General features: G+C 26.9%; 1 protein-coding gene across 5 annotated transcripts in view; it reads left to right on the top strand.

Moving 5' to 3' along the window:
• The window catches only part of LOC112601904 (neurobeachin), a 221876-nt gene that overhangs the window by 141714 nt on the left and 55834 nt on the right, over positions 1–24328 (top strand). For all 5 annotated transcript variants that reach the window (XM_025349776.1, XM_025349775.1, XM_025349777.1 and 2 more), the window contains 26 exons: positions 65–278; positions 356–578; positions 654–788; positions 858–1056; positions 1615–1723; positions 3213–3294; positions 3406–3557; positions 3621–3785; positions 3856–4032; positions 4091–5579; positions 6462–6542; positions 6636–6846; positions 6912–7065; positions 7128–7442; positions 7498–7596; positions 7672–7837; positions 7982–8137; positions 9055–9137; positions 9998–10178; positions 11858–12154; positions 12643–12769; positions 12840–12948; positions 13031–13209; positions 13292–13439; positions 13509–13641; positions 13887–14023. In XM_025349776.1, coding sequence (XP_025205561.1) covers positions 65–278; positions 356–578; positions 654–788; positions 858–1056; positions 1615–1723; positions 3213–3294; positions 3406–3557; positions 3621–3785; positions 3856–4032; positions 4091–5579; positions 6462–6542; positions 6636–6846; positions 6912–7065; positions 7128–7442; positions 7498–7596; positions 7672–7837; positions 7982–8137; positions 9055–9137; positions 9998–10178; positions 11858–12154; positions 12643–12769; positions 12840–12948; positions 13031–13209; positions 13292–13439; positions 13509–13641; positions 13887–14023 — 5521 coding nt within the window. The remainder of the gene's footprint in view (positions 1–64; positions 279–355; positions 579–653; positions 789–857; positions 1057–1614; positions 1724–3212; positions 3295–3405; positions 3558–3620; positions 3786–3855; positions 4033–4090; positions 5580–6461; positions 6543–6635; positions 6847–6911; positions 7066–7127; positions 7443–7497; positions 7597–7671; positions 7838–7981; positions 8138–9054; positions 9138–9997; positions 10179–11857; positions 12155–12642; positions 12770–12839; positions 12949–13030; positions 13210–13291; positions 13440–13508; positions 13642–13886; positions 14024–24328) is intronic.

Below are 24328 nucleotides of genomic sequence, written 5' to 3'. Positions count from 1 at the left end.
TCAGAGATTTAGCTTAAAAATGTTATTTTTTAACTTAAATTTTTGATATTTTTTTTTCCCCCAGTTGGAAGTTATTAGGTTTCATTTGTGATATGGTCGAAACTTCACAAACGGTGCAACAGCATATGATTCAAAACCGTGGATTTCTAGTCATTAGTTATATGTTACAAAGATCATCAAGGGACCATCTAACGTTGGAAGTGTTGGGTTCATTTCTTCGGCTTACAAAACACCTAGTTACTTGTCTTACACCCAACAACGAGTTACTTCTAAAACAGGTAACTTCTAATGTTATAAAAAATAAAAATGTTGTGTAATTGTGTTTATATGTAAATTTATACTTATTTTTGATTAGCTTCTCGATCATATTCTTTTCAACCCCGGTCTGTGGATATACACACCAACTCATGTACAAACCAGGCTTTATACATATTTGGCAACAGAATTTCTCTCAGACACCCAAATTTATTCAAATGTACGGCGCGTATCTACTGTACTCCAAACCGTCCATACACTTAAATATTACTACTGGGTAGTAAATCCAAGGAATAAGAGCGGTATCATACCAAAAGGACTTGGTAAATAAACCAATATCTCTAATGGTTCAATATTTTAAAGTGTTTAATAATATTTAATTTTTTTTTTTTTTTTAGACGGTCCTCGGCCTGCTCAAAAAGACATATTGATTATTAGAGGTTACATTTTATTGTTTCTTAAGCAACTAATGATGTTAGGGGTAGGTTTAAAAGAAGATGAGCTTCAGAGTATTATTAATTACTTAACAACTGGTAAGAATAAATTTGGAACAAATAAATTATTCATATTATAATTAATTTCATTTTTTTATATGTATTTAGTTTGCGAAGATGAAAATCTACACGATGTTCTTCAAACTCTCATGTCCCTTATGTCTGAACAACCAGCATCAATGATACCAGCTTTTGATGTAAAGCACGGTGTACGTTGTGTATTTAAATTAGTGGCATCTGAAAGCCAATTAATTCGACTTCAAGCACTAAAACTATTAGGATTTTTCTTGAGTCGCAGTACACATAAGTAAGCTAAAGAAAGTAAATCTTTTATACTAAGTTAAACATATTATAATAACAACATTTTAGTTTTTTTAATCAAGCAAGTTATAGTTTTTAACTACATAAAAATTAAATTTATGTTTTATAAATAATATGATCATTATTTAATATTATTTATTATCATTTTAAAGTACACATATTTCGTGAAAATAAATATTAGCTATAAGTTGATAAATGTCTAACCTAACCTAAACATTGGAAAATAGAAAATCTTATTTATATATAGATATACCTTTTTTGTAAGTAATTCAAAACATTTTGGTAAAAAGCCAAGTAAAATGAAAATCCATAGTGAATTACAATAACAATGTGATGTAGCCAATTTTTAAAAATAATATTTTATTTGATATATTATAAAGATTTTAAATACTTTGTACTCAAATTCAATTATATTTATTTATTTTACAATGATTTTACATCATAATTTTGCTTAAAAATGTTTAACAAATTTAGTAAAGACTTATGTATTTAAAAGTAAAAATATTTTATAAAGAATAATAATAATATTGTTTTATTATTTTAGAAGAAAATATGATGTGATGAGTCCTTATAATTTATATACTCTGCTGTCTGAACGTTTAATGTTAAACGAAGAAACTATTACATTACCCACCTATAATGTTCTTTATGAGGTTAGTATGAGACAATAAAAATCATAATTATTTTGAAAAAAAAACTGTATTACTTGTTTAACTTAAAATGGAATTACATGGTTGTACTAATTATTTATAAAATTATTATATAATTAATCTAGTTTATGAGTTATAGATATGTTTACTTATGTGATTAATTTGATCTCAAACTAATAAGGTTTAAAATAAATGTTGATAATTTATGATAATGAAGTTGATATATAGTGCCATATTAAATTGGTTTTTTTTACCTACTCAATCGCCATATATATAGTTTTTATTGCTCAGAATAAATTTCTATATGATATTCTCTAGTGAATCATATTTGTCGTCCCACTTTATAAGTTTTATATGGTTTTGAAAATTATATAATAAAAATACTGCTCTGCTCAACTATTCAAGTATCAGGCCCTAGGGAATATTTCCATAGATTTAATAATTGATCAATATTTTTGACCATTTTTTTTTTCTTACTGATTATATAATATATACAATTGATGTAATTATTGCTATACACCATCTAATGGTCATCATCTTTCCGAAATCGATGGATATATCAAGCATATTTTATAAGATACTTTATTCATCAATTCTCAACTTCTATATTTCATGCTTAGATCACTTCTCTATTCTATTGTTCTTAAACTGTCAGCGTATTAAACTTGTCCAATCAATTTATAAACTATTACATTCACTCATCAACTGGGAAAACTGTCAAAAATTAATTGACAAGAAACTAGTTTAAAAGTCCAACTTAAAACCACCACCGATATCGATGAAGCAGTATATTTTTTTTACACCTATCATACAATTGTCAGTATAGGAATCAATTGTGCCGTTGTAATTACATACACCCTCCACCATTCTTTCCTTATAAAAATGGCACAAAAATGTTGTACTTGCTGTTATTTGCAAAGATAAAATTCCCTACTGACAAATTCCATTAAAATCCACTTGCCCAGAAGCTTAAATATATCCTAGAAATCTATAAAAACCAAAAGCTTAGGATTCCTTACTTCAAAAAATGACTCTTTAAAAAACTACAAAACCCTTAGCCCTCTAATACATAAATGGGAAATTGGGCACACTCCGGTGAGGACAAGGCCACATTTGTAAACCATGTTTCTGATATATTCCATTCTAACCACACAACACAATACTCCTTTGGGAAATAATTAACGAATATTTAACTCATTACTTAGATTAACCTATGAGAGTATTCAACTGTCTTATTAATTCTCAACCCGAAAAAACCACTCAACTGTCAATCTTCATATAGACCTATAACTCTACAAGACAAACCCACACTGTTCACTTGTCAACTTGATGACTTTACAACATATTTCGGCATTTAACCTAGTTCTTATTTTAAATGAATAAATAAAAATATGTTTAATAACAAACAGTTCAATCACTCAAACAATTATTATATAATTATTTATTATAAATTAACTTTAAATATTGTTATGTAATTATTTTATTCATTTAGATATTAACCGAACGAATTAGTCAACAAATACTTTATACTAGGCATCCAGAACCTGATAGTAATTGCAGATTAGAAAATCCTAGTAAGTCTTTTTTTTCTCAAACATTATATGGATTTAATGATTAATTATTCTCTTTTTATATTCTTAATTAATAAAATAGTCTAATTTGTATAATACTTTAATTTATTTTAGTGATTCTCAAAGTAGTAGCTACTCTAATTCGTCAAGCAAAACCATCTGAGCAATTATTAGAAGTAAAAAAACTCTTTTTATCTGATATGACAATACTTTGTAGTAACAATCGTGAGAATAGACGAACAGTATTACAAATGTCTGTTTGGCAAGTAAGTTACTGAAATCAGAATATTTTAACTGAATTTTATTAAATCAATGTATGTTTATATAAGGAATGGCTGATAGCAATGGCATATATTCATCCAAGAACGTGTGAAGAACAAAAAGTGTCTGATATGGTCTATAATTTATTCACTATGTTACTTCATCATGCTATCAAACATGAATATGGTGGTTGGCGAGTATGGGTTGACACTTTGGCAATAGTGCATTCAAAGGTAATTTTGATATATTATTTTTTATAATTGTATAAAAACCATTAACTAAAGTATAATATTATAATTATAGGTATCTTTTGAAGAATTTAAACTTCAATTTGCTTTAATGTATGAACACTATGAGCGCCAACGTAGTGACAACATTACAGACCCACGTTTACGTCAGCAGCGTCCAATTAGTACCATATCTGGTTGGGAAAACCAACCTCCTGCACCTCCTATAAATCATTCTCCTTCTGAAACTCCAGTATGCTTAATTATTAATTTTAATTATTTTAATTATAACTTTTCATTTTTTATTTCAGGAATCTACTATTAGTACACCTGTGAAAGACAATCCTGCACTTAAAGAATGTAAAGAGAAAGACGAACATGAGTTGCCAATTAAGTCTGAAGATACATTAAGAGAAAGTGAAATTGAAGATCAAGAATCTTTGATTTTAAATGACGCCTCAAAACAGGAAACTTTTATGGATAGCAAAAAGGAGAGTAACACATCAAATGCCCAAACTCAAAGTAATGAATTAAGCCCCTCAATAGAAATTGTAAAAAAAAGTGAAGAAACATTAAAAGAAATTGAAAATCAACTTGAAGATGTATCCAAAGAAAATGAAAATGAAGATTTAGAATCACCTAAAGAAACAGTACCAACTATTGAAAACAAACAGGATGTTTTAGATTTTAGTGAGAATAATGAAATCAATGTTACTGAACAAGTGAATAATGTGATTGCTTCAAAAATGGTTGAAAATGAAAACATAAAATCAAATATTTCTAATTATATTAAATTATTTGATGCTACTACTGAAAATGGTATTCAGCTAAATAACTCAATAACTGAAAAATATTTACAAGTGAATGGTGAAATATTACCATTAGATCATGATATTCCTGAATGTAATGTTGAGGAAACAATTGAAAACCATATAGCATCTAATGGTGATGACATAATATCAAAAGATATTAAATTACAAACTAATTTAAATAATACTCTTCTAAGTGAAGATATTAAAAATAATATTAATGAAAAAGAAAATATTGATATTCCAATAATGATTGATTCAGAATCTAATGAAAATGTGATAGAAAAAATGAATGGTAATGTTTTAAATCAAGACAGTTTTAGTAATAGTAGTGATAGTGAAACAATTGTAAATTCAGAATGTTTACAGCATGAAGTTAATGTAAATGGTATAGAAAATAATATTGAACAAAGTGCTGTTGCTCAACCAATATCTGTGATAACAGTTCAGACATGCGACACTGTTGATAGTGATTGCTCAGAGGCATACTTAACACCAAATGAACTTAATGATACGCCTAAAAAAAAATTGGAAAAAATTAATTTGAATGTAAGTGATCATATTAGCATTGTTAATGATGATGCTATACCTCAATTAAATCCGTCCATAGAGTCCAATAGTGAAGAAAACATAAAACAACAAATAGAAGAGGGAAATGTTGAAAAATTAGTAGAACATGACACTAAAGTAGAAGAAAGTGTTGATGAAGTAGAAAAAAATATTAGTATAGAAGCAGATGATGTTAACAAAATAGAAGAAAATGTTAATAAAATAGAAGAAAAATTAAATAGTAAAGAAGAAATTATTGATAAAATAGAAGAAAATGTTGATACAAATGAAACTATCCATACCATAGATGAAAACATAAATAAGGTAATGGAACATGTCGATATTGTGAAAGGAGATGAAGTAAACTTAGAAAATTATAAAACTATTGAAAACTGTAATAAAACTGAAAATGAGCATACAGAAGATGTGAGCAACAAAACAGGTACAATTTATGATTATAGTTCATAAATAGTATTTATAAGGTATTGATAACTATGTTTCTTATTCAATTGTTCGTCTGCTATACAAGACTACTTAGCATTCACTTGAAAGTTCCTCATTTTTTTTTTCATATGAGAACCCAACTCAAAGTGCAAAAATTCCTTGTTTTTAATTTTCTAACAGAGCTCTTATTATTTTGCTTATGATTATTTTTTTATTAGATTTACTATACTATAATAATATATATATATATATTTATTGAGTTTAGAAAATGATTATTAAATCAGCTCAATCAATATTTATTAGTTTAAGATTGAATGTTTGAAATATAATTATCGTTATGTACAGAAATATTACCTATTTTACACAATTGTATACATTTTAATTTACATTTTTTTTCCTTTTTGATAAGGATATATTTAGTTTTTTGAATCAGTATTTTTTTATTTTTTTACTCAATTGTTAACTAAATATTCAAGAAAAAAAGTATCTAAAATACCTCATATGTCATTTATCCCAGTCTTTCAATTATTTATATAATTATTAATTAATTATGTTCATAAGTGTAGCTTAGGTAATTTTTATATTTATTTTTCTTTAAAAGTCATTTCAACATTTTTTTTTTCTCTAATATTTTTAAGTTATCAATTTCAAAGTTTTAGTTGTATCTAGAAAACTAAGTTAATTTTTACAATTAAATAATACATTTATAGTTTATTTAGAAAAAAAAGTTTTTTACTGGGTTCATTGAAAAATATACTCAAATTAGTATCCAGAATGACAAAAAACTGGAAATTTTAAATAAACTATAGAATTTTTAAATATAATAATATTATATTTTAGTATATTAAAATTCTAATAGTTAAATATTTTTATGTTTTAGAAAATGTAGAAACTGAATCTTTACCAGTGACTGAAAATGTTACAGAAATTATTATGGAAAACAAATGTCTAGAAACATCAGGTAATAATATAATTTAATTATAATATCATTGATAATAACTTTTAACATTTGGGACCTATTATAAGTACATTTTATACATTATTTTAATTTTAGAATCTACTTCGGTAAATGAAGTTGAAAACAAAGGAAGTACTAAAACTGATAAAAAACCAATTGCTCCAAACATAGATACAAGACCAATGTTTAATCCAGGTCCATCGAGACCTCCTTTTAGAATTCCAGAATTTAAATGGTCTTACATTCATCAAAGATTATTGTCTGATGTACTCTATTCACTTGAATCTAATATTCAAGTCTGGAGAGGGTAAAAAATTATTTTATTGAAACAGTTTGAACTAATAGTTAATTTAATGTATTTATTACTTGTAGTCATTCAACCAAATCTGTTTTGGACTTTGTTAATGGAGCCGAGAATGCAATTTTTGTGGTCAATACTGTACATTTGATCTCACAGTTGTCAGATAACTTGATCATAGCTTGTGGTGGACTGTTGCCATTGCTTGCATCTGCCACATCGCCTAATGTAAGAAAAATATTTAATATTATATCTAAGATGACGTTTAATTAATTTTATTACGATTTCAGAGTGAGTTAGATATTATGGAACCAACACAAGGAATGACAGTCGAAGTGGCTGCTTCTCTATTACAACGATTAGTCAATATGGCTGATGTTTTAGTATTTGCTAGTTCTCTCAATTTTTCTGAACTAGAAACAGAAAAAAACATGTCAAGTGGTGGAATATTACGACAATGCTTGCGATTAGTTTGCACAAATGCTGTGCGTAACTGTTTAGAATGCAAAGAGCGTAGTCGTTTGTTGATCTTACCTTCGCAACCAAATAACCCTAAACAATTACATTTGCAATCACTTATTCGAGCTGGTCAATCATCACCTAAGGTAATTATTATTATAATAGTTAAATAACTTAGATTTGAATATGTCAATGTTTTAGAGTTTAATTGATGGCTCCACAAATCCTATACGGGATCCAGAAAAGTTATTACAAGAAATGGATATTAATCGTTTGCGTGCAGTTATCTACAGAGATGTGGTAAAAGTTTCTATCATTTTAGATAACATAGTTTATGGAACATTTTTTTTTTTTTTGTTTTATTCTTGACAATAGGAGGAAACTAAGCAAGCTCAATTTCTATCATTGGCTATTGTTTATTTTGTATCTGTGCTGATGGTATCCAAGTATAGAGATATATTGGAACCACCAACAGCATTATTACAAGTACATGGGAACGCTCAACCAAACAATAACCAAACCCGATCAGAAAGTCCGCCAAGTAATATATTTATCCAATAATTATTCATAATATTAATTTTACTTCATAACTTTTCACACACCATTAAGAATAGTTTAGTGGCACTTAAATGTTGTGTTCCATTGATTTGAACTGAGATTTTAATTGAATTCTTATTATGCCCAGATTGTCATGGTACAAGACCGTTGTTTCCTCAATGGTCCCATCATGTATATCCTCAATTCCTACCTCCGTCTCACTCGATAGATCCACAAATGCCCCATAACTTCGGCCACCGCAACATTATGTCACATTACGCTGCGCCCTCGTTAGGACAACAAGGTCAGAATATGTTCTACCAAATGTTTTTTTTTTTTTTATATATATCCGTGTCCAATTTTTGATTTGGCCTTAGATAGCACTGTTTTATGCTTGTAAATGAAAAAAAAAAAATAAATAGAAAGCTCCACGTTCAATTTTTTTTATTTATTTTTAGTGTAGCTAGTATTTATCTTCATTCATTAATATTTGGCCACTGCCCTGCAGTTAAATTTTTATTGGTGCCTAAAATATTGTTATTTTTATAAAATGTTCCCAATGTGTATAGAATTGTAAATATTTATTAATATCAAGTATAGAATTTGATAAAACTGATTCAACCTTTATAATATATAAATTTAGTATGTGTCTATTGTATACCTAATCTGTTTATGCATTATTCTGTTTGAAAATATTTAAAAAAAATAATGTGTTTACATTTTATTTTATACTAAACATTGTTAAAAAATACTCAAACATGTTACTAAAAGTTTACAATAATTAGTATTTAATAATAAAAAACTAAATATTAATTACTCTTTTATTATTTGTAAGCATACCAAATACATTCACATTAATGTTAAATTGTATAGCATTTCTCTGAATTCAATTTCATATTAATTTTTATGCTCAGTTCATTAAATTTGTTTTTAATATTATAATAAGTTTAAATAAACTAATGTTTTAAATTTTATTTATTATTCAATGCAATTTATAATACAATATTTATGTTACATATTTATTTAACTACTAGTTGTGTTTGACATGCATGGAATACAATACAGTAGGGTAGTATGCGTGTTTAATTTCCAAAATATCCAATTAATTCAAAAATTCAGTTTGTTTGGTTTGTTTATCTGGCATTAGAAATAGATGGCATGCCAATAACAATATATATGTCAATTTACATTATTATTATGAATTATAATTTGTTTCAGCAGATGAGGAAGACTATAATATGATGATGACATCAATGGAAAATTTAAATCATACTTCACAAGTGCCAACTATTCCATGCAACAAGGTAAATTAGTTATTATTATAATTTTTCACTGGCATTCATTAACAATGGCATTTATATAGAATTAATTTTAAGAGTATACTCTTTTACATTTATAGTTTCAATTTTATTTGAAAAGTATAATACAATATTCGAATTATTGAATTTGAAACATTACATATTATGTTAAGAACATTATTAATTTTTTTTTTTAAATTTATAATATTATTATTGATTTTGTTTACTTAAATTTATTAATTCTCAATGCTAATACACTTGTGGCTGATAAGATGTTTTTTTCCATGAAATTAAATGCTATAATTATTTACAATATTTAAAAAAAGCACATATTTTCTTTGAGACTGTGTTTTGTGTTTGTACTTATCGGTTATACATTTTAAAGTTTATCAATTGTGTCTTAATTTTCATCAAGAATGTGGAATATTGTTCTATTGTGTTGTTTTATGTTCATTTGTGTAGCAACTGCTCAGAGTACCACCAGTATCATCATTCAACAATTATAATTTACGTTATCGCCGTAAAGTCTTAAATAACAAAACTATATTGGCTCCAAAAAAGGTACTGGCTAAGAGTGCCAACCCATAACACACTGTTTTTTTGTAACACAAAAATTAGGTTTTAATTTGCACAAAGCAATGATTGATAAATTATGTATTATACATATTATTATAGGTACTTAACACTGTTGATAAACGTGTTGTTTATATTTTAGTTTGTTTAGTGCACAAATGCTTATGTTTATTTTTTTAACTGGTCATCCAGTTTTTCAGAATAATTCAATTTTATTGTTTTAAATTAAAAAAAATATATATATATGAATTAATAAAACCTAATAATCATACTTTTTTTTAATACTCGTTTAGAGTACATGCTCTGAAGAATTAGCATCTACAAGTTCAGCAGCATGCAGTGATGCTGAAAGTAATGACACTGATGTCAAAGCTAGCACCATAGCATCTGCTCACAATGAAGAAGCTTGGACCGATGTCAATCTTAATGAGGACTCTCAGTCTAACAATGAAGATGATGCAAGAATACATAGAGGTTAGATAGAATAATATTGAATGTTGATTTATGAACTATATAAACTATATTATCTATATTATATTATATCCTTTTAATGAATCAGGATTACATGTATTAAAACAAATTAAAAAAACATAATAATAATAGTATAAGCAACTTAACTATTTTTAATGTAATTTAATTAAAATTTTCAAAAAAAAAAAAAATCATGCATAACATTGTACATTTGCGTTCAGTGTTATGTATAATTTATTTGTATTTTTATTTATATACAATACTAATATAAATGAGCAAGAAAAAATTGCGTCTGTAAAGTTTCAAATAACTACCAGGGCAAATTACATGCATAAATGGTTTTTGTGATATAAGTAGTACAATTTTTAAATTTGTGATTTATTCAGTTTTGTTCAATTTTTCAAATTTTCAATATTTTTAAATGTACTTTTGTACATGTATGATCAAATAGAAAAGTAGTATTTTTTAAAAATATTTATGTGATAGGATAGCCTGCTTTCAAAGATATTACAGACAGACCTACAGCACTTAAGCTTTTTAGTAACTACTTATTATTTATAATGATACAATTATAAGTTTTTTTTTTTTTAATTGCTAATACAATAAAGATAGGTACTTTACTAAATTAATTTAATACAGTTTACCTGTAGTTATTTGTTTTTAATTGTTTCAACAAAAATAAATAAAAATATTACTTACTGAATGATAATAATTGTATTGTATATAAGTTATGAAGTACAAAAAAATACTATATAATAATTAGAAAAAAAAAAAATATTTGTAACATTTAGTATTTTCTAAAAAAATTAACTGCTACTTATATGTACGTTTTAAGTTAACTACTTAGTAGAAGTGTTGTTATCATAGATAGTACCTATTAACTAACAACATAGGTATATCTCTATATCATTTAACGGAATAAATCTAGTCTAGCGCTTGTGCGAATTTTTTTTTTTAGGGAATCTATGTACTTCATCGAGTATAAAACGACGGGAAAAAATAAATTGACTAACATCATTATTTTTTTGAGTTAAAACTTGCGAAAATCACGATTTTTGGTGTTTTGCGCATGCGTGAAACGCTCTATTTCACCGTGCTGTTAAAACTTTTCTGTTTTACTTAACACCTTTTTTTTTTTTTATGCATTTTACATTTTGTATTTGTTTTAACGTAGGTACCTATGATGTTAAGTATGCTGAAAATGACGAGGAAATTAAAATTTGGCTAAACCATTATAGTAAATTGAAATTAATGGCATTTTCATACATATTTTGAAGTAGTCGCTCGCTGTACTTGCTTGACAATTAAAATCGAAAACATCTCTCGACTTATTATGTAAAACCACTATGAGTTAGAGATATTGCTTTATGAAAAATTACAAGTTGTAAATAATTAACATTAATTTACCTAGGTTTTAAAAAAATAAAATAAAAATATATATGAAAAATTAATTACCTATAAGCTGTAAGCACAGTAAATGGTAAATACAGTGTTGTGCGCATGCGTAAAACACCAAAATTCGTGATTTTCGCCAATTTATTTTTGCACCATCGTTCTTAACTCGTTGAAATACATAGGTTTCCAAAAAAAAAACTTTGAAAAATGTGCGTGGTCACTAAACTAGATTCATGCTCATTTAACACTTGCACGTTAAACAATTTTGTTTCTGTACTCATTTGCAGATATACGTGGCGATAAACCTCTTAGTGAAATATCAGTTGTAAATGTCCCGACATCGATTACACAAAACGTGAGCATACAAAATCCTGGACATAGCGTTGAAGACTTCGGCTTAAAAAATGTCAACCTACCTCATCAGACACATTTACCCAATAGAGAAGCATCTCTTACACATAAGTTGGAAGCAGCACTGGGTTCCGTTTGTCCACTTTTACGAGAAATAATGGTTGACTTTGCTCCGTTTTTATCGAAGACTCTTGTTGGTTCCCATGGTCAAGAGTTGCTCATGGAAGGCAAAGGTAATTACATCGAATTCGGTTTACTTATATTTACAATAAATACACAACAATAAATTGGTTTGTATGGTTATAAACAGAACTAGAGTCTATCTCTTTTAGACATTAAATACAATATTTAGATATATTAAATTAAGTATATGTATTATTTATAAATTTATAATTTATATAGGTATAATTATTTATTAAGAGCCTAAGAATATTTCATTAATTCCATTATAATTTTCACAACAAAATATACTGTAGGCGCATATATGCTTACATTATTTTAAAAATTTTATTAAATTTTTAATATATCAATATAAACCGAGTTTATAAGTTTATTTAAATCTATATACTGATTGTTATAAATTATAACTATACGTCATAATGATTCAATTTTAAAATATAAATCATTAATAGAACGAAATCAATGAAAATTTGTATTTAAAAAAGAAAAAATAATGCAATTAATACGATTTAATATGTTTTGATATATTACTTTATTATAGGATTGACGACGTTTAAAAACAGCCAATCTGTTGTTGAACTAGTAATGTTGCTGTGTTCTCAAGAATGGCAAAATTCGTTACAAAAACATGCTGGTCTTGCTTTTATTGAACTCATTAACGAAGGACGGTATGTTAATTATTATAAAGGTTAATTTATTTTGCGAGTCTCGATAACTTCACGTAGCTGTTATTATTAGATTATTGTCACATGCCATGAAAGATCATATCGTCCGCGTGGCCAATGAAGCCGAATTCATATTGAATAGGATGAGAGCTGATGACGTGTTGAAACATGCTGATTTTGAAGTTCGTATCTATAATATTTATTTATACGCAGTTCGTGGAGTAAATAACATATTTTATAAAATGTTTCTGTTTTTTTTTTCAGGCCCACTGTGCTCAAACAACTTTGGAACGCCGCGAAGAAGAAAAAATGTGTGATCACCTGATAACAGCAGCGAGACGTCGCGACAGCGTAGTGGCAAGTCGTATTTTGGACAAAATATGTAACATATTATCCAACAAACATGGTGCTTGGGGTTATCTTCATGAAAACATTCCCATAAGGTATCTTTATTATAGTAGTTATCCGTTGAAGTTAAATTATTATTATTTACACTGGTTTGCATTCTGCATTGGTTGCATTTAGAATGTCTCAGTTTTGGAAATTGGACGTATGGGAGGACGACGCAAGGCGACGCAAACGATTTGTGCCCAATCCACGAGGAACAACTCATCCAGAAGCAACATTGAAGGCTGCATTAGAACACGGTGCACCGCAAGACGCTATACTTCAGGTTTGCAAACACATTATCTAGAATTTTTTTTCAGTTCAATCAACGCTCATATATTCGTTATTATTTCAGGCTAGAGAAGAAGTTTTTCACGCTCAACTGGTGGCTATGAACACTCAAAGTGGTCCTGGTAGTCAGTCCTCAGATTTGCTCGATGATTCAGAATTAATGACTGACGACAGAGAACTAGACGCCGACCTCGTTGGTAAGTGGTTATCATTGCTTAGCATATTTACGATGAAATTTGAATATTCTGTACTGAGCACTAACCTATAAATATCTAACCGATAAGATTTATAACTCGTGCTATGTATTACTGTCATTTATATTTCTCATATGTACCTATATTTATTTTTTTACTAGAAATATATATTTGTATACACGTATTGGAATATTTGTTTTCTTTTTTGGTACTGCTGTTGAGAAAACGTAATTTTTTGTTTCGTGTAGGCCCAGTAAACATCAGCACAAGAGCATCGTTAATATCGGCTGGAGTTGTTGCACCTGGTATTGTGTCCATAACATCTGCAGAATTGTACTTTGAAGTTGACGAAGATGACCCTGAATTTAAAAAACTTGATCCGGAGGTAAGTGTTTGATTTTAAACGTATTAACTTATTTACTCATGATAGGTAAGTTTATTTTCATTCAAACAATATTCGTGTTTGGAGCTCATAGGTATAAATTGTATAATGAAATAAATGAGATATACGATGTATTGATATATTTTAACATACCTATGGGATTTAGTACTTGGTTGCAATGTCCCTTAAAAATCATGCATTGCAACCAATATATTATAAATCACTTGACGAAACTGTCTATATCCCGTACTATCGCGCGTCCACAAGTTTAATATTAGGATTTAGAACTATGTACTATATTTATTATTATTGTTATAGAATAACATTGAAAATTGTATTTTTCATGTATTCACACGAGTTAAAATTAATAGAATTAATATATGTAATTAAGGTGATTGAAATAATATGAAATCGTTTAGGAAAATTTACATGATATCCATTATTTCGTCCGCATTACGATTACGAATGTATATATATATATATAAACAGTGTATTAATTTCATAAGTATTGTTACATATCTATGAGATACTCTATAAACAATAAATCAAGTCTTATTGGCCTTGGTTTTGATACAAATAAATGCCTTGCCTATACCAATTTTTGATGTAAATTGATCTTTACGAAACTACTCGTATAATAAATCAATGGCATGATGCGCGTTGAAGAATTTTTCTCAGTGATCATTGTTGTACGGATCGTATTGAATTTTCAACCATTCATTATATTAACTAATATATTATGTTATATGGGACTTAATAATAAATTAATTCTTATATTTAAAACATTTTATAATACACTTATTCAACGATCGATATTTTAAAATTACTTATCTTCCTTTATTTCACAGTTAAACTTTTACTGATATTTTGTTGAATTGTTATCAATATATTGATAATACTTAATGTCACAACGTATTGAACTGGTCGTTTATAACCTGAACCTTAATAGTTGGATTCAAATTTTTATGGTAGGCTTTCTGTTTGTCTCGTATATGTTGGTAACCTATCTTAAATGTATATATTATATTAGCTGCCTCGTACACCCGTTCCCCATACAAAATACATCCATGTTAAATTTGGTTGCTTAATGTGTAACGCGTGTGGATAAATAATATTTTTAGCTTTCTAATTTGTTATGTAAATAATATTCCGGACTTGACATAGCTAGCCCATTCAGCATTGCCCATGAAATTTTTTTTTGACTATTTAAAAGCAGCGGTTTTTAAAAATTATTTTTTATTCAAGTGTCAAGCTAAATATATTTTTTAAAGTATTTTTCAAAGTTTCTATTAATTTTCTAATATTTCTTTGTAAATAATTGTAATATTATTTTTTTTATTAAAGGAGTAATAGATGTATAAAGTATAAATTACTTTTTGAGTTTACTCTGGAGCAAGCAACATAGTAGTTATCTCCATGTACTTCTTTACTCATTAAAATTACGCCTCTTATGTGGATCAAACTTTGTTCAATTCGTTGTTTGAACTTATCGTTCAGAGATAACACGACGTTATTGTTATGCTTTTATGTGTGTATTTTTCGGTTATTTTACTTAATTGTTTATTAACTTGTAGAATTAGAACCTTAAAACCTCCTCCACCCGAACGAACTCCAATGTTACATGTCGCTTTTTTATTTTTAGTATACCTAATAGTTAATTATAGTAAATCATTTATTTTTTTAACTATTATTTAAAAATTAACTGAAAAAATTTAAATCTATACATTTCAAAAAATTCTAGTTGTATTAATCTCAATTTTGCCAAGGAAAAAGTTATAACATTTTTTATATAAAATTTAAATTTTATTTTCTTAAATAGATGGCGCCACTAATATATTCTTATTTTATTACTTAATATTCTGTAAATGGGAATTGGATCAACAAAACTAAGATTTAAACCTTTGTAATATATTCCTTCATTTAAAATAAACTATGACAATCGGATAAGACAAGTGATTTTTCGATATCACCGAGATCTAAGATTCACACATAATTTATTTAAGACAAATTCATGTCAATATTTCTTAAAAATATCAATATCTTTTAAATAAATATTTCTTAAAATTATAGTAGAGCTACTTACCTATTCTAATTGTGAATTTAAACCATCCAACAATCCGCTAAAGTTCATCCAAAAAAAAAAAATCATTTAAATTGGTCTAGCCGTTTAGGAGAAATTCAGTGACTCATAAACACAGACAAATTATATATAAAAAGATTAGTGTGATGATTACCTATACTTCGTTTAATTAATTCATGGCTATAGATTAGAATAGTAGATGAAGTATTACTACTTGCGTTAAACTATAAAAAAAGTAATTAATATTATTTAAATGTGATTTTTATTCATATCCTACTAAAAAACTAAAACATTAAAGCCATTTTGAAAAAAAATACGATATAACACAAATATTCATGTTCCTATTTATGTGTAGAAATCAGAAGTTATCCATAAATTATACTTATGATACGCGTGGAAATTTAAAAATCCTAATTCAGTTACTGTTTAACATTTGCCACGATGAAAAAGATTGCTTCTGTGTGTAGTTAATAGTTAGATAAATGAACCATACAGTGGTGTCCATAAAAACAGCGCGTGTGTCAGCTATATTTAAATGTAATGATAAACATAAATAATTGATTGACGTAAAATATTGATAGGTTATTGCATATCCGATAACCATAACTCATCGTCATATATAATGTATGTATATATTATATAAATACCGGTGGTTGATCGTACGATCATACCGTTTAGTTCATACACAGGAAACATGTATATGCGAGTTCGATGATAAATAGAGAAATTATTGTAATTCGATAGTTTATATATACATATATATATAATATAAATACTATATAAACGTCTATAGTCTATACCTATAATAATATAATAGCTGGGCACCGATGATAAAGGAAAGGGGCCTATACGTCGTCTCATGACTTGAGGCCGCCGTCATGTGTCTGTCAAACACTACTGTTTGGACACACACACAGATTACAGTTGAAAAAAAATGTATTATATTTCGGTAGAATCAATTACTAGACAACCAACAGACTGAATTATGATAATATGCGTGTCGCTCCTGTGAGGGCTGTCAAGCTCGCAGCCGCGATTTTCGTGTAAAAGAAAAGCATTTATATTGAAGGATGCATTGAAGTTTGTGTACAATACAGTTGACCTATGAAACTGAGTAGCAAACAGCGAATAAGAAACGAAAATTATTAAGCAGATCACCTAATTAGTTTTACGCCTAACTTCATTATAATTTAATGATAGGACGACAATCGTGAACTAAAACATACCTATTTATGTACGAAAATTAACCGTCGCCGTCGGCTATCTTTTTAATGATATCGGTTTTTTTTTCTTTTTATATGTTTGATATATGATATTTTAATTTTATTAATTTTTGAAAGAGTTTTTTTACGAAAACTATAGGGTAAATTGCTTATTTATTCAAAATAAAAATAAGTAAAATGTTTTATAGTTATTTGCGTTATTTACTCGCTCGTCGTACTATACTTCTACACGGATTAATAAAGTTTCGAAGATTTTATAAAAGTATTTTTTTATTATTATTATTATAATAAAAATTTTTGAAGAGTATCTGTATCTCATATACCATCAATTACACGTGTGTTTACAATAGTGTAATCTGAGTTAAGTGACGCTATGATGAATAACAAGTCTGTTCTGTTTAGGATTTATTAATTAACTTAATATTAACTTTTAAAACGTTATTATATAACAATTAATAATTATAGATTATATATTTTACTTAACTTGTAAATTACATTATATACTATGTCTTTATAAATTGCATCATAAAAAATTAACAGTTTAACAAGATTATATTTAATAAAAAAAATATCCTCTTGATTAAAGCTCAACGACTCGAAATTCCCACCGCCAAGTTGAAAAATCATAGATTCCTAGTGTGGTAATTATCGCATGATTAAAATTATGATATATAACTACGGTAAGTAGGTACGATAAAAATACATATTATTTTTAATTGAATGTTCAAAAAGTATAGATAGCTGCCGTGAAAACAATCCATGTAGTACCAATTATAATTAAATCAATTGCTTATTATTTTAAGAGAGCGCGGTTTGATGAATTGTCGCCATTTGCATGTAGAACTAAAATAAATGTAAAAAACAAAATAGACAATGTATATATATATATATATGTATGTATTCATAATGGTTGTAACGACGTGCGTTTCATTTCTCCCTGGGGCCGTCCAATGTATAATATTATTCTTAAGATAATATAATAATAATTATAATAGTGCTGGAAATCCGTTTTTTTGTAATCGAATTTGTTCGCTGTTAATTAACTATGTATATATATACGCTGATCATACACACACTAGTACCAAACAATTCTTACTAATTTTTATAATATACAGGTCGTTCTGAAATGGATTTACACTCGTAGGATAAAATTGTTTAATCGCGCACTATAAGTAATACTTTTTTTTTAAGAATTTGTGATGTACAAACAAGTCATAATAGTATTATAAGTAGGCACATGTATGCATTTTCATTTACGAGTTTATTTACTTGTAACGTGCTTATATAACAATATATGTGACGCCATGTTATTAATTAACATGGTAATATTTACGATGAGATGTTTTATGTAGGTAATATCAACATAGTGTATATTTTTTTTTTTAATACAAAAGTAAAATAAGCGATACTGTTATAGAATCTGAGAAGGAGTAATAGGATAGAGGATAATCAAATATTCGTAACTAAACGCTGCTGGAGTGTATGACTAAATGGCGCCTCTCGACGGGATACATGGCGTTTAGTGCTTTGGGGGGCATAGAATTTCCAACAACCTGTTCTCGATTCGACGACGCTTCTTGATCATCGCTTGTAGAAGTTACTAGTACCTATATAATATCATTAGTTAATTTTTATTTTGTTTTGACAATCAATAATTTTTTCATTCAGATTTTCGACGATGAGATAAATTTTGATTGGTCGGTTAGTTGGTTAAGTATATTATTTGTTTGTATACGACTAGTCTACTATACTATTAAAAACAATATTTTTTTCAGTATAACATTTTAACTAAAAATATTAATATTTATTTTATTTTTAAAATTTAAAACGATATTTTTTTAAGTAAAATATCTAGAGTTATTGCTTATTATAAACTAAAGTAGGTACCTATAGCATAGCTATTATACATGTCTAAATTCTATAGAATGCAAGAATATATTTTATTAATTACCTATACCTAATAAATAGATATTTTAAAAATTTAAAACAAAATTAAATGATTAATTTTTACATTGGTATAGCTACTCACATAAATTATAAGTATGTGATATATTTAATATTTTAATTATATTAAGGTGTCTTTAAATATTCCTGACTACAGTAAATATAGGTGAACCGAATTCAGTGTAACTTTTGTCCATGAGAATATTTTATTTATTTAAATATGAAAAATAATGTTAATATTATATTTCTGAATTATATATCATTGTAAATAGCTACCTAGGTTATTTTTTTTACTTTTTTATTTAGATTGATTTTTAATTTAAATAATCTATAATGCAGTTTAAATGTTTTATTATAAACGCAACTACAATTTCTATTGTTATAAATGATAGATGATTTCATAAAATTTTTGTATAAATTGGAACACGATAATAATAAACGATAATCTGAAAAAAAAATCGTAAGATTTCATGTTTAGTGTTTACACAACAGATGTATAAGTAGTGGCAACAATGTTTGATTTATGAGTTACTAGACTGCATGCTGTGCTGGGGCTTTTTTAACTAAAATTTCGGCCATTATTTATTATATTCCAATAAGATATGGTGGACACGTGAGATGCGTCTGACAGTTGCACGTGGTTGCTCTATTGTGGGTAACTCATTAAAATAATATATACGTACATTATTTCAATTTTATTATATAATATATAATATGTATATTCTAAATAAATAACAAAACTAGGTAATCACGATATTTTACTATAATCTATTGATTAATTGTAAGTTTAAAACTGTTTTGGTAATACATTATTTTGTAGTAAAATTTAAAGCATAATTAATTAAATGGCAATTAAGCTTTTACAAAAAAAAAGTAGAGTCATATTGATTTTATTTTTGTTTGTTACATTTTTCTTACTTGCTGATGCCATCTTTAGACACATTTCCATGGGGTTTGAAATCCAACTCAACGTACATTATACGTATTATATAAGACATAAATTATTCATTTATTCATATGCCTAAATATTGTGTGGCTTATGAAAATCTATACTATCTATAAATTTATATTATAATTCTGAAGAGTTTATGTGTTTAAACGCGTTAATTTCAAAATATATCAGACTGATTTCAATAAAAGTAGGTAGATATTAATAGATATTCTCTATTGCTTCCCATACAAAATAAATATAAAAAAATATTGTAGACTAGTTTATAACCATCATTTGTTGTTATAGGATATTTTTTAGATACAATCAAAATAATATTTAGTTTATTGTTTGTCATTTAAATGTACAATTTAAAAAGCAATACAATTATATTTATATAGCTTATAGACTCAAAAACTCTCAACCTTTTTCGAAAATATACTATAGGTGCTATATTTAATCCACCTTAGTAACCTATTTCAATCGAATATGATTTTCAAAGTTAGATATGTTGATACTGATTTCCCCATGAACTGAGATATACCAATAATCGGGATACAACGTATAGTGCTGTATTTTATGTTAGTCAATTTTTTCACAGGTGAAGTTGTGGTTACAGCTGTATAATATTAGTATATAATCTGATATTGATGTATCATTACTATACTTAAGAATCAATAAACTGCTTGGGGTGTGGTTGTTTAAATAATATTCATATAAAATAATGATGGAAAATATTTATGGGAATAATGTGATTTGTTAATTATAATACATGAATATTATATATGCATGTATAATACCGGCTATATAATATATAAATTAAATGATCATTATTTTAAATATATCTATCGGTTGACGGTTATACATTTAATAATTCTTTAATTATACAATATAATAAAATAGAATAACGTATTCACAACAGTCTTCAGGCTAAATTATGTGTTCGGGCAATTAAAAACAAATACTAATAATAAGATTGAAATAAAATCTTATTGAAATCTTTAAATAGTCCGAATCCTAATAATATATAATGGTGTTTTGAGCATCGTACCTAAATCAATGTGGTAAACGAATAAATTTAAATGATAATATGCCGAGAGAATATACACATAGTAGAGAGAACCTTTATAAAATATATATAAAAAAAAAAACACACACACACATACATACTAGTGCACGTATATATAGGAACTCGGTCTGCTTGCGACCGAATCGAATGATGAATGGTTTTATGTGGCGTCATTAGGAGCCCCATGTCCAGCGCTCAGGGGCCAGACATTCAGAAACCATTTATTATTATATTACTGTTATTTTTATTATAATAATAATCAACATTGCGCGCACAGTCTTGTGCCATTAAATTATTAACCGGTCAAATAAAAACAAACAAGGCGAGGGCGTAAAACTATCCATTCAGCGGCCCACCATATCGTCGTCTGTGCGATCGTAAAAATATACATATATTATTATATTATAGGTACACACACGTGTGAGTCCGATAGTTCGTTTGTAATTTTATGTTGTCTTGTACATATTCATGACCATGTTATTCGCGAGCTGACGTCTAATCAGTATTTCAGAAATAATTAACAACCCGCGATCGATGCATCTATGTGTAAATAGATCCATTTATAAATCAATTTAAGGGTATCGTGGTGGGTAAATTTGTCAAATTAATATTGAAAAACTATCAAAAAAAAAAAAAAACTTAAAATTAATTGACGTATGTTTACATTTTATGAAAAATCTTATATTTTATTTGAGTTGCAATATTTACATCCCTTATGTTATGTTTTATTTTAATAGATGTTGATACGAATAAACGTCTTCAAGTAATTTTTTTATGTATTTATATTTCAATTTTAAACTAGTTTATATAATTTTTATCTGTAAACGGTAGTTTTTTTCTTTTCAAATCAACAAACAATTATCTTTTATACGAATATTACATTGATTAATTTTGGTTGCTAATAATTAAAATGCTCATTAGAACTAAGAAATTCTTATACCTCTCTTGTTCATTGCATGCGTATGACGATGATAATGATGTCGATATTTTAAAATAATTATTATTGTTATATTCCGTGTAATCATTTAAAATAGCGGTCTGTAAAGTGTCATGGAGGTACCTATAAAATTTAATGTTGTTTAATAAAAAACGAAATACTGCACCTGTGTGTTGTTTTCGTAGTATAATAGACTTATGGTTTAGTTAACTTTTAAACATAGTTTTGAATTACCTCAGTAATTTAATCAAATAACTTGAATGCGTGAATATATTTTACGAACGTTTTTATCGACCGAATTTATTCTATGAATGATTTTTTGGCCAACACATTGTATTGGACCACCTGCAGAATAAAGCCATACTTAATCTATAAATTACTTAATAATGTTTAAATTGTTAACCGGAGACACAGTGAAAATCTTAAGTTCTATTTAACGGAGAAGATTGGTAGGTAGTAAAAAACCAAATCAAATGTATAAATTTAAAATTGAAAAAAAAAACACGTCTGTGTCGTATCTTATTTAATACCGTACGCATAACAGCCAAATGTTTTGAGAGGATCTTGTATCTTAGAATGTCCCTTGGCTCTACAGGAGTTCGTCGATGACCCGACGCGATAATAGTTCATAAATCTCTGACCTTGTGCCGTATGACTGCCGCCGTGGCTCATTCTAGCCATTCACCTGTGAAATTAAACAAATAATCGGACAAGCCCGAAGACTGTTTTTCTATATCCAAAACCGTACAACGATGGGCGTATATGTTAATATTTCAAATTAATTACGGCATATGTGGTCAAAAACTTAGCGCTGCGGGTAGTTTTATTAAAATATAAAAACAAACACATACATACATATCAAAACGTATTTATATAATAAATGTATAGGTATAAATGTTCCGTCAACACAAGCGCCCAGCTATTCATTATTATTTATTACATATGTGCATATTATGAGACTTCGCCCACCTATCGAGATTCGAAATGATACCTGCGGCCCATACGATTGTTGTCGTTACGTTTTAAAGAAACGATATCGTCTTGTTTCAACAGCTGATATGAATGATACGATTTAATTTATTCAAACTATGATATATTATGTTTAGTATACCATGTGGTCATGTAATTAAACAACGAGTATTATACACCATTGCATATATACCTATTATAACTTGCATAATAACTTATAATAATATGTTACTAGTTCTTATAAGTTTTGCCATTAAAAAATATTAATAATATTTAAAATGTTTTAACTGTATGTAAGCAAACAATTTAACTAATAACAATGATATTAATAAAAAAATTATGAAATATTGTTTAATAAATTATTATTATAATTCATAAATATATCAATAGTATCATTAAAAAAAAAAAAAAAAAAAAAACGAAATTTGATTAATTAAATACTATTTAAGTGATTATAATCTCGATATTTATATAGATTATTATTTATTAATGATAAATAAACTGAAAATAATAATTTTTATTAAAAACTATAATTATATATTATAAGATACTAATAGATGTATATTATTTATTTAAATATTCATATTTTGTCGGTAGAAAAAAAATTCAATTAACTACTACTTTATGGTCATTGTTTATTAAAAATAAAATAGCATTTATCTTAAACAGTTATGATAATATTAATAAAAAAATATATTTAATAGCTTTATAACAACTTTTAGTTGGTATGAGTTATATTTTTTTATTTTATTGAACACTGTTAGATTAAAAATTATTGTAGATTAGCTTTTAATTTTAATTTAATTTTATATATTTAAATTCTAATTTTTCTTAATATTTTCGGACGAAAAAAAATACTATTTAAAGAAATAGTTTAATTCTTATAATTATATTATAATTTGTAGTGTATAATGAAGAGAGACCCAATGAAAATACAATGTTTTTTGATCGAATTCAACCCCACGTATTCGCTTAACCCGTCACATAATAATTTACAATATTAACTTTTTTCTCCAATTGATGTATGTAAAAATAAAATCTATTTGAATTAAGATTTACCATTACACGCTTCGTATTATGTACCGTAAAATTAAAAAAAACACACACACATATATTATAATATTATGTATGGGCGTATTTTAACCGGTAGAGTAAAAT

The sequence above is a fragment of the Melanaphis sacchari genome, unplaced genomic scaffold, assembly GCF_002803265.2.
Source record: "Melanaphis sacchari strain LSU unplaced genomic scaffold, SCAv2.0 Contig7_pilon_pilon, whole genome shotgun sequence".
In the NCBI taxonomy this organism is placed as follows: Eukaryota; Metazoa; Arthropoda; class Insecta; order Hemiptera; family Aphididae; genus Melanaphis; species Melanaphis sacchari.
This window is presented reverse-complemented; position numbering and strand designations above follow the sequence as displayed.